The sequence below is a fragment of the Copidosoma floridanum genome, unplaced genomic scaffold, assembly GCF_036245765.1.
Source record: "Copidosoma floridanum isolate Cflo_tuat_1 unplaced genomic scaffold, Cflo_Japanese_pri ptg000006l, whole genome shotgun sequence".
Classification (NCBI taxonomy): domain Eukaryota; kingdom Metazoa; phylum Arthropoda; class Insecta; order Hymenoptera; family Encyrtidae; genus Copidosoma; species Copidosoma floridanum.
Window position 1 is genome coordinate 15,957,272 of NW_028321883.1, and position 11,662 is coordinate 15,968,933.

The window sequence follows — 11,662 nt, forward strand, 5'->3', positions numbered from 1 at the left end:
GAACGTTCCGAATTAAAAGTTGGTGTGTGGCTCGGTGAGAGACATGCAGTGCATATATACATTCCGAATGGTGTAGTCGTAGACGTCGTAGTGATAACAGTGACGAGTGACGACTTGACGAGCATACCCGGAACGTTCCGAATAAGCAACTATTTCCTTTTTGCATTTGCTAAATAAAAAAACAAACAAAAAAAGTTATTTGTGTATAAAAGTATGTGTAAAATTTTTTAATTTAGATAAACAAACGAAACAATAAGACAAGTGTTTAGTAAACATTAACTTTTTATTGTTTTGTTTTGACTTATTCTGCAACTCGTGTACTAACTTTAATCTCGTTTCATTTTTACAACAATCGTTTACAATAAATATTTGTTTCTTTTATTTCATATGAAAAACGTTAAATACATGTTACATGACAACTCTTAACGCTTGTTCTTTCTGTACCGGTTGTCTTCATTTTTATTCAATTACAAATATATACCCGTTTCACATTACTCTTTTGCATCTTAACATACTCTTAACTAAACTAAAAAAACACACACGCACATTAGGTACAATCAAAGCTCAGGTTTTTTTTTTGTAATGCTTAGCGATATTATCCTGAAAGTAATACTAAAATTGATCGTAGTTAATATCATCGTTCCATTTTTCTCGCTTTTTATTTGCATACACGCTAAATGACAGTTTTCAGTTAGACTCGCTAAAAAAATGTAATTTGCTCGCAAGTTTGATAAAGCACGCGTTTATCGTACATATCACAGCTAGTTATACGCTCGTGCCGTGCTACTTATTTTTAAAAGTGAATTTCATTGTTGCATATTTCGAGCTTTATGGAATAAATTAAATTTCAAATGCGATTGATTCCAAAAAAATTAAAGCTCCAAATCAATTTTTGAGGCTTAAATTCATTCATGGTGTTCGTATTGATAGAGCTCTTTTAAAATGGCTAAATACAATTTCAACAATAACAATAATAATAATAATAATTTATACGCCTTATATTATGACTTAGGAATCGCTAATTTTTAGCAGATTCTTGTAGAATCGTGTTATTTATACATTATACCGTTTTATCAGCCATTTATTTGTTGTGCTCAAATAAGCATTATTCGTAACATATTTTATACAAATTTAAAAAAAATTAATTTTCAAATCTGTAACATATTGCGATATATTACTTACTATATTTTGCATAAACGTATATAAAGCTGTGATTTATTTCTTTTATGCAATAATTCATTATTAGCTCTTGAAATAATCTTTTTAAAATGTTCATTTTTATATACAAATATATGTACGTATTTATGATAAATTAAACTATTAAGGCAACTGATGTTCGTTAATAAACGAACATATGGATTCTGTATTTTTATAAATTATTCACCTTACCAATAAATATTACAATATTTAAGTATTGCTGGAATCAAACTTTTCAAAGGAATTATCGTGGATATTGGAATTTAATTTTTTTTTTTTTTATGATTCTATAAGTTCATTTTTTTAACGCGAACCTTTAAATAAATCATACGCATCTGTTTAATAAATATTTTTCGATTTTTCAATTACCTCTAATTCGATCTGATCCCTAAGATCTATTTCTCACCAACTAATTCACAATATTGTATGTATTATAAGTATTGGATTTTCCTTGATTAGGTTTCTGTCGTTGACTCAATGCGACTTTGCGTTAGAATCTGGCAGTGCTGCTCTAATCGCTTAATCGTATCAGTCAATTTTGCATTTTCCACATACAATTCCTTCGTCTGGATATCTGCTTTGATCAATTTATTGTTCTGAAATAGAAATTAATTTTATAATTTTCATTTTACATAATTCTATTATTTAATACGTCTCTACTATACCTGATCCCTAATAATTTTTATCTGATGCTTAAGCTTATCTTCAATATGTTTTATGGCAAAACGTAAATCTTGTGTTTCCATGATGTGTTGCTTCCACATCCCTGAAAATCGTAAAATTATAACAAATAAAAATATCTGATAATTCAATATAAATGTAGAAATGGTTTGTTATATAAAAATTATACATACCTTGGATCACTCGTTCGCTTTCTTTTTGCTGAGTAGTAAGGCAATACTGTAAATACTTATGCTTTTGCTCTTGAGCAAACAACTTTGCATACAAATTTGTTACGACGCTTTGTTCGGCAGGATTAGTGAAAGAATAATTGTAATTAGTACTCATAGTTTTATAACTTTGCAGTCTCATTATTTCCTGCTTAAGTTTCTCCTTTTGTTTTATAAGATTCATTAGCTCGTAATCCATATTCGGCCTTTTCTGATGGTGATGGTGGTGATGACGATTCCTGCCCTCACCCCTTCGCGATTTCTGATCTCTTGCCGATTGTTCTGGTAATTGTTGCTGGTTAATCACACCACAGTTGCAATTACAATGTGCTGTTTTGTGGCACTGAGAAATATAACAATAAATTTCAGCACATTTGAATTAATAAGGTGAAGTAGTTTTTTTAAGTACATACCTTGGAACACGGTGATGGGGGCTCGAATTTTTGATCAATAGGCACCGTAGCGTCGACCTTATCCACTCCGCTGTTGTCCATAGATCCACCGGGTAATGAGCAAAGATTGTTGTAGAGAGCCGGAAATGCGATCTTCATCTGCTCATCAGGAAATTGTACAGCGTTGTCTTTCAAAGATTCACGTCGTCTTTTACCATTTGCTAATTTAATTTTCAATTCATCGATTTCCTCTTCTTTTCTATTTAGTTCTTCTTGAGCGTCAAGTTTCCATCGCTCGTACTCTTCTTCAAGTGCTGTATATTGCTGCTCGAGCATCGCTCGCTCTTCTATTGGCGATAGACGGCCGTCTCGTTTGTTTTCAGTTGAGAACAGTTCCTCGTACTCGCCCATTTTAACCAGGAGTTCGGCAAATTTTTCATCGCTTATTTTTTGCTCCTGCTCGAAAAGTTGACGTTCCTCCTCAAGTTTGCTCTCCCAGTAATCTTCACACTCTTCGTATTCATTTCTCAATAATTCCAGACTTTTTTCTAGGTCAGCACACCTGTTACGATTGTTGATCAATTAAATATTACGCAGTTCTTAAGATTTAATATAAATTCTTTCAATATTTTAGACCATTTGACTTAATAACTCAAAATAAACTTAATACATGTTTATAGTGAATAATTAGCTTTTTTTGTACCTTTCAATAAGTTGCCACTTTTCAACGAGCACCTGGTCCAAATCTTTACTTTTTTCTTCAATCTCTTCAGCTATGCTGTTGTCATCCCTATCGTTACAATTCGACGATTCATTTTCACCACTCAAAGCCAAATCATTAAAACTTTTTTCCAAATCATTTAACGCTTGAGCGCTACGTGAGATTCTTTTACTGTGCATCAATTTTCTATTTTTAGGGATGGCTCCAAGACTTTTGTTTCTATGCCCACTATTTTCAGCTTCTAAACAAAACGTAAAATCATGAAATCGTTATGAAAAAGCGTTTTTATCATAATAAGGAATACGATTGCAAATGATGAAATTTTTGAAAATCGATTTAAAAATATTTTCAAGATTTTATAATAAAGTTCATTTTGAATCCTACAAAAAAAAAAAAATACAGTGCCAACGAATTTACACACAGATAGCCGTATTACCCAGTTCAACGTCTAGAGTCTTTAGGTGCTTCCGTCTCCTAGTAGTCTGAGCTGCTGTTGATTTTATCGATGGCGGTACACTTGACTGATACAATTCCAATTCGCTGATCAACGAGGACACCTCCGTCCTTAATATCGCGCACTCTGCGCAAAACTTGGCGCTCGTAAGAAAATTACGGAACTCCTGTATGATCTCGCTGAGCTTATTAATACTACCAGCACTGCTATGACTGCTGTTTTCCAATGATGGTTTACCCTGTGGTGTCGTTATTGTCGCTGTGTCATTGGTAGTTTTGTTCATTTTGGAATGATCAGAACATCGCTTTTCCTCGTCTTCCGTGTCGCTAGGCATGCTTGTAAGTCCTGAGTCAATTGAAACAAACATTTTAGCCACCTAATCAAATTTTCCATTGAAAACTATAAGCTCCCAAGAATAGTGGGTTTAAAATGTAAATTATAACTTGAAAAAAGGGATGCCTTGTAAAAGCGTGTAAAAAAAACATCTTACCGTCATTTTCGTCCGATATCGTGGATCTAACATCTACACTCGACACTACACTCTTGGCATCGTTATCTCGATGCTTGATCGTCTCTAGCTCGGACGTCAGCTCGTCGTTGTGATCCCTCAAGACTTTGATCTCCGTCTGGAGACGTCTGATATGATCCGAGAGCTCCGCGAACTGCTCATTCTCCTTCGTTTCGAAACTCTCTACCTGAAAGATTAAGGTTTTTTAAAAATAAAAGTACAATAATAAAGTTTAACATACTGAGCCTAGTGTAGTATTTTTTTTTTTTCAATTGGTATTTCTTTTAATTTTTTGTTTTGTTTTGAGGAACGTACGAATTCGCGGATTTTCAGCAGAGACATGTTTTGGTCTTTTGCAGATATGGTTTCCGGGAACATTATACGGACGAATCAACGACGAGTCAGACGCACATAAAACAACTCGACTCTTAATGACCCTTTCTGTACCCCAAATAGAACAAGTAGCGGCGTCTATTCCGGGCGTTACTCCTATGAGTTGCAGTCAGTTTCATATTTCGTTTTCATTGCGTCTCTCTACGCGCTCTGTACTGGTTTGTCGCTTCAAAATTAAAACGAGCTCACTTGCTGCTCGAAAACTTATAAAATTAAGATAGTTCTTTTTAATATTTAATGAAAATTTATTAGTCACTTCAATGTGAAGATTAATATATTACATCATAAATGCCAAGTTATTGATGGAAAAACTTGTAAAAAAAAAGTTTCATCAAAATTTTCTGTAGATGCGATGTAAAATGTATGCACTTTTTTTGTACAGAACCTTTTATGACGCCTTACAAAAACGTTCAGTTGAATAATTTAAAATAATAACTAAATTTACTGACAAGTTAAACAAAAAAAACAACTAATATAATAAGAAATACTCAATGCTCGACTGTAGAAGCAAAAAAACTTACCTGTTCACGTGCAACGGCAAGCTCGCATACCTGCAAGCTCAACTGTTCGTTGCTCTCCTCGACCTTCCGCAGCTCTTCACTCTGGCTCTGATTCTCGTTCTCCAACTCTTTCAGATCCTTCAGCAAACTAGCAAGTTCAGCCTTGAGCCTCAGTTCTTCGAGCTGAGAAGCTTGGAGCTGTTCCTCCAATGTCTTGAGTACACCCGTGCTCTTCTCACGCTCGAGCTGCTGCAGATCGCTCAGGCTCTTGAGTGCCTCGGTATGACGATGTTCGAGCTGGCGCAGCTGATTCTCACGAAATTTATCCATTCGAGCCTGTTGCTCGTCAATTTCTTGCGCGAATAGATTCGCGCGGTCGTTCGCCTCGCCGAGGTCCAAGCGAAGTTTGTCGCGCTCACAGCGCAAGTGCTCCATTGACAAGCTACAAGTTTTTTTTTTTTTTTTTGCAAGATCAGATAATGTTTCATCAGTCAATAGAAAATTGAAATAAAAATGATCAATCAAAGTATAATACTACTTATTGATTACTCACTTCAAATTTCGAACTTCCTCTTGATAAAGAATGAGTGCTCCTTTCAGTAGACGCACGTAATTTCCAACATTTCCAGCATGAGATACTTCACGGTGAAGCTTAAGCTCGGAAGATAAGGCATTTGATAAGTCAATAAAGTTAACAGTAGGGCCGTTAAAGCCTAAGGAAAGCAATAAGGAACTGGCATCTGTCACTCCAGCAACCTCCCATAGTTCTACAATGGCACTTCTTGGAGTGGAGCTATTGCATGAAAGACGAGAGTTTGAATATTGATGCACAAATTTATTTATCATCCAATAGTTCACATACCCGGTTTGATTATGTTCGAAATCCTTACAACTATCTGACTTTGTTTGTTCCCTGTGTAAATGACTGGACCAAGTCACGTTAAAATGTTCCAATAGTTTATTAGAACTCTCAAAAAAATTTAAAAAATCGTTTAAATTGATTAAGCCGTCGCAATCCGTATCTAACTTTTCAAAGATAATTTGGATGGCCTGAAAAATAGAGTCAAATAAAAATCGTCGCGCTTGAGTAAGGATTGAACAAATTTTGACTTACATTTTTGGAAAGGGCTAGATCTCCATTTAAAAAACCATTTATATTATCTGTAGGGGAGTTTTGATTAGTCCACATCTCCTGTAACTTTTGTTGATTGATGATTGTATCTAAAATAGAACTCATATAAATATTCAACTCGCAGTAAACAAAATGAAAAAGATTTTAGTTTTTTTAACCTGTCTCGATTCGCTGGCAATTTTTAGCCTCTGGCTTTTTCCTTTCTTCCAATTGGTGATTGTACTTGGTACACATAGTGCCGTTTTTAAGAATAATATCTGATTCACCGTTAATTTCCTTTTCCAAACCATTGATAGGCGTCTTTTGAAATTCATCCAGTAGGGTAACAAAGGCATCACGGAATTCGATGAATGGAACTAAACTCTGACTCTCCTCGATCTTGAGTAATTCAAATATTGCTTCTTTGTGACTTTGGTCCAGTTCAAGTTTATTGCAGAGATGCAGTAGGCCATCCTTGCTCAGCTTACTTTGTCCATTGGCTAGGCAGCTTTTGTACACAAAAAAAAGTTTCTGTTCATGTGGATCAGTGGGCTCTTCCTCCATCTCATGCCTTTCACCAATTTCTGCCAACTGTCAAAACTGTAGACTTCTAAGCACCTATTTAAAATTCAATTCATTAGATATAAACCAAAGTATTTTTTAATGACTAGCTCCTAATTTGACCAGTCAAATAAATTATTCAACAAGACATTGCTAGAGCAACGGATTCATGAATAATCGAGTATCTGACAGCTTTAGTACATAAAATATAAAATAATGGTCATTAAGATCCAGATCCTGTTGCAAAACTTTTATCTCACACTAGAAATACCTCCACTTGTGTATGCATATGTACAACAGACTCAGTAGACTTGTTTTAAAAATTGTTCTAGTGCAATACTGGTAAAATATTTTGCAATAACAAACAATTGGATTAATGAGAGCCGATTTCTACCAAACATAAACTTGACATCATTCACTTTAATGTACAACATTGCCAAACGATATTGTTACAAATTACCACAAACGTTCGTTTTAAAATAAAGTCACAAGCATACACAAACACTGGCTACAGTGCATGTAAACAAACGCAATACCTCCTCAAAAATCAAACAAAATAAAGCTCAGCTTTCTGGGATGAAAAAAAAAAAAAAAAAGAAAACTAAACAGAGAAATCACTTGTCACTTGTAAACAAGAGTAGCTTGGAGCAGGCATGGAATGTGTTATAAAATAAAAACACAGGAAAGAAATTTTTTGGAGCAAATAAAAACGGAGCAGCAGCAAAACTATGACAGTGGTGTGTATGAAGAATGTAACAGGAGAGAGAAGAACAGACAGATGGAGGACAAAGAATCAGAGAGAAAGAAAGAGAACGAAGAGAGAGAGAGAGGTGGTCCCTTGGTATCTCTCTATCTATCTACTTGGTTTAAATGCGTGTGTAAAGTTAATTGAAGGACGAGCGACGTGCGTGATGATACTGCTGAATTGCCAAAAGAATCGCCCACGCTTGACATCGTCAATCGTCTCTTAATCGATTGTCACATCATCGTTAAACTCCACAACAGATATCTAGCAAATATTATTGTACCATACAAACATTTACCATGTAAAACACACAATGTTGAAAATATAAGTTGTAATATAGGTTACTTGATGATAATATGAGTAATATACCTGATAGTTATTTATGATAATAATATAAGGTTGACTTACTTTGGCGAGACAGCAGACACTCGGCAGCATGTGTGCAAGACGAAGGCGGCCGTCTTGGCAGACAATTATAGTTGTTTGATAGATGTACACTTGCTCACCTATTGCCTACGTTAAGGTACAATAAAGAAATTGTTTTAAATAAAAAACGCATAAATTATAACGATAAATAGTTTGAGTATCATCTGCGTGAGCGTCGCTTACCTTTTACCCATGCAGAGAGATATAAGAGAGGAGAGCAGAGTCAGCAGAGCTCCGAATTTGGGATCAGCTGTTTTTCAAAACTGTTGGACTCCTGCTGATGATGCATTCACTTCTCTGTTGAGAGTGTTGAGCCAGCACATAAGTCTGGTAACTCTGATACGTGTGTGCATCATGTGGATCGAGTCATGTATGGATTGTGGACGCATGCATTGCATATTGTTGTAGTTGCGCGCGCGTATTTTATACAATTTTCACTTTTTATTTAACATCATTAGTACCTTAAAATACACGTATGAATACATTCTACCTTGTATTATTAACTATTCATGCATTGGCATTGTAAAACCTTCCGCGTTCTCAGTAATAGTTTGTGCGTAGGGAACAAAAACAAAGTGTGGCATTTAGTCAACTATTTATACATGTATGTATGTATATAGTTGTTAAATGGCAAATTGATTTTTTTTTAAATTTTTTTTTACTAAGTACACACACATCGGACTATTTGTATTGTTTAATGTATGCCTTTTTTATTTCATTTAAGAAAATTTATTGTAGATATTTATAGTAACATTTGTGTCATCATTCAGTCATTTTTGTGTTTTATCACATGTATAATTTTACTAGAACTTAAAATTATTGCATTCATTACAATACCACGGAAAAGTTAAATTCATATAACTAATATATAAATAAAAATACAAATAATATAATAAAATAATAATCTAATATAATAATAATAATAATAATAATCTAATATATATACAAATACAACACAAGTATAAAATAATAAATTGCCAACATATCGCACAGACCGTACAATGAACAATTACACAAATGTACTGCAAATAGACGTATAATAGAATAAATTATACCTGATTCACACGCGCTAGAACAAATCATTTGTAAGTAGGTATAACTGAACAACGTTAACAACGCACATGCACTGTAAGAGGAATATAGAGGATGCGGGAGACTTCGACTCATACTTTAACTTCGCGGGAGACTAAGTTTTTACTTTTTTTTTTCCATCTCTATTTTAAGCTTTGGATGCGTGTAAGCTGGTCTTATGTATATGCCTTTCTATTTAGCTCGCACGTGTGGAGGTCTCATTTACGGCAAAAGCCGTTTAAAGGGATTTGAACGCTGTCGATACTTCCGCGAGTCTTAAACAATTTTTTTTTTTTTTTTTTTTAGAATAAACATTCTGCGTGCGTAACGATGTATACAATGAAGTTAAAGTGTTGGCTGATCTCTTTGTTTTCGTTCTTTTTTTTTTTTTTATTTCTTTTTTAATGTTATTTAAGTAGATTTGGTGGTAGCTTTGTTTTTAATACTGTAAGCTTATCGAAATACGTTACTTTGAAATCGATTCCGTGATTAAATTAAAAATTAATGAACTTATGTCGGAAAACACTGTTCATAGCGTCTTTTTCTATGAATTTTAATAATTATTACAGTCGTTAACTATAGTATGTACGTACATACGATTGTATCGAGACTTGAAGTACCGTATAATTTTATTTTAATATTTTTCGGATATATTTTCCAATCCTTTTCCTGCTTGCGTATACCTAATCACGAAACATACATGTGTATGTATTATTTTTACACTAACGAATGTATGTACCGATTCTTCCACTAGTAAATAAATTTCAAAAATAGGGCATTGCTTAGTTTTCTTCCGTCGTTATATGCCTCACAGTTTTTTTTTTTTTTTTTTTTTAAAGAAAAAATGCTCAACCACAACTTTTTTGACCGCTTTTTTTTGGTTTTTCTTTTTTTTCACTCTAATTTATAAAAAAAAAAAAAAAAAAAAAAAAAAAAAAAAAAAAATGCAAATAAGGCGAGGGTGTATGTGTTATTTAATTCCTATATTGATTTAGCAGATATTAATATCTGCTATACGTAAATATGTATGCATATGAGATGTTAATATTAGTTATTGAAATTTGTTAGAAATAAATAGTATGTGAAAAAAAAAAATGCAAATTAAGAGATAAAAGACAAATTTTTAAGAACAGGTCCATTTTATTTTTGTTTTATCATGTTTGAATGTATTCTATAAAATTCAAATGCTCGTAGGGTCATGTGGACAATACTTATTTACAAATTAATGATGTCACCCCAGACCGCAGTGCACCGATTAGTCAATGTTTGTTGTACGTAGTCATTATACTTTTTGCATCAATTTTTACTCGTATACTCTCTCTATTGTACCGTGTGAAATGATTCATCGGGAATTTCGTATTTAATTATTCTGTGCAATCAAATATATATACATTTATTTATTATTATTACGGAGATTTGATAACTGAATATACTCTCGTACATTTTGTTCCCGTATATATATATATATTTATGTTGTACGTTACACACAGACTCCAGCTGCGTTGTAGGCGCGAGGAAAAAAAATACAATAGTCACATGACTGCTGCTGATGATGATATCGAGTCACACGCTTGTATTGTGTTTTCAACACTGCAGCAATAGAAGCTCCGTGCTGTGCTCTTTAATTATTAATGCCGTCGTACTATCATCTGCTGTTGGGGCAAAACGTAATACGCAGATATATGGATGAAACTTTTCATGAGAATGAGATCTTGAAAAAAAATATTATTACATGCAAAAGGATATTATGAGCAGCATCATTTTAGTCATTGTTCCATAATTATAAATTTATAATTATCGTATAAAATTTATAATGAAAATACATGTATGATAAAGAGAAAAAATCAAATTTGTTTTTAATTACGATGGCAAAATTTCCAAAATGTTTGTAAACAGTGTGAGACACTCGGGTCACATTTTTCATAGCCTCGGTGAAAATGAGATAACATGTTTATCGTATTCCATCAGCCTAAGCGTTGCAATAACTCTGCAAAAAGAAAAAAAAAAGATCGCTCAACTCTATTTTTCAGTCAGAGACATATTGTAGAGTTTACATTCATCGATAAATATTGAACGGAAAGTAGAACTTTGAAAATTAGTGTTATCTTAAGTGTTATCTTTATCTTAAGTTATTAGTGTTAAGAATAACATTATTATCTCTCTATCTTTCTCTCCTTTTTTCATGCATGTAAAATATGCCATCGCAGCACATGGGATGATACCGAACGTGAAAAAAAAAATCAGCCCAAAAATATGAAAATTAACGTCAATAAATGTATACTCGTGCGTCCGTAATTTACTCGAATTTTTTTACCTCTTATTTTAATTACATTTTTTTGCAGCTTATAAAAATTAAAACTATAACATTTGCCAGACAGAACGAAATATACATCATACACTTCTAACATCATGTGATTCTCTGTGTAAGTACGAAAAATCGTTAACATTTTTTTTCCGATTCTTGAACAATGAAATTTCGTTACGAACTCGCATTACAACTACGATCCGACCATTATTGAGTTGAAAAATAAAAAAAAAAAATCTGGAATTTTTTTTAGCTCTCATATATATGTGTGTGTGTATATATATATATATATATATATATATATATATATATATATATATATATAGACTTTCGATAAAAACAAATGATTGCGCAGAGTCGATACGAGTTAGTGTCGTGTGCGTATTCT

General features: G+C 33.2%; 1 protein-coding gene across 2 annotated transcripts; it reads right to left on the bottom strand.

Moving 5' to 3' along the window:
* Positions 1–264: 264 nt before the first annotated feature.
* Bsg25D (blastoderm-specific gene 25D) lies at positions 265–8,242 on the bottom strand. 2 transcript variants are annotated; one of them, XM_089598403.1, is made up of 14 exons: positions 8,082–8,242; positions 7,881–7,985; positions 6,346–6,784; positions 6,170–6,276; positions 5,918–6,105; positions 5,609–5,848; positions 5,077–5,497; positions 4,145–4,349; positions 3,637–3,999; positions 3,183–3,441; positions 2,501–3,041; positions 2,052–2,430; positions 1,863–1,963; positions 265–1,793 (listed from the first exon to the last, which is right to left on the bottom strand). In XM_089598403.1, exons 3-14 carry the CDS (start codon positions 6,728–6,730, stop codon positions 1,653–1,655), a joined length of 3,330 nt encoding a protein of 1,109 aa, XP_089454529.1. In that variant the 5' UTR covers positions 6,731–6,784; positions 7,881–7,985; positions 8,082–8,242; the 3' UTR covers positions 265–1,652. The 2 variants fall into 2 exon arrangements, with proteins under 2 accessions (XP_089454529.1, XP_089454530.1); XM_089598404.1 differs by lacking the exons at positions 7,881–7,985; positions 8,082–8,242 and adding an exon at positions 7,264–7,320.
* Positions 8,243–11,662: the final 3,420 nt, after the last annotated feature.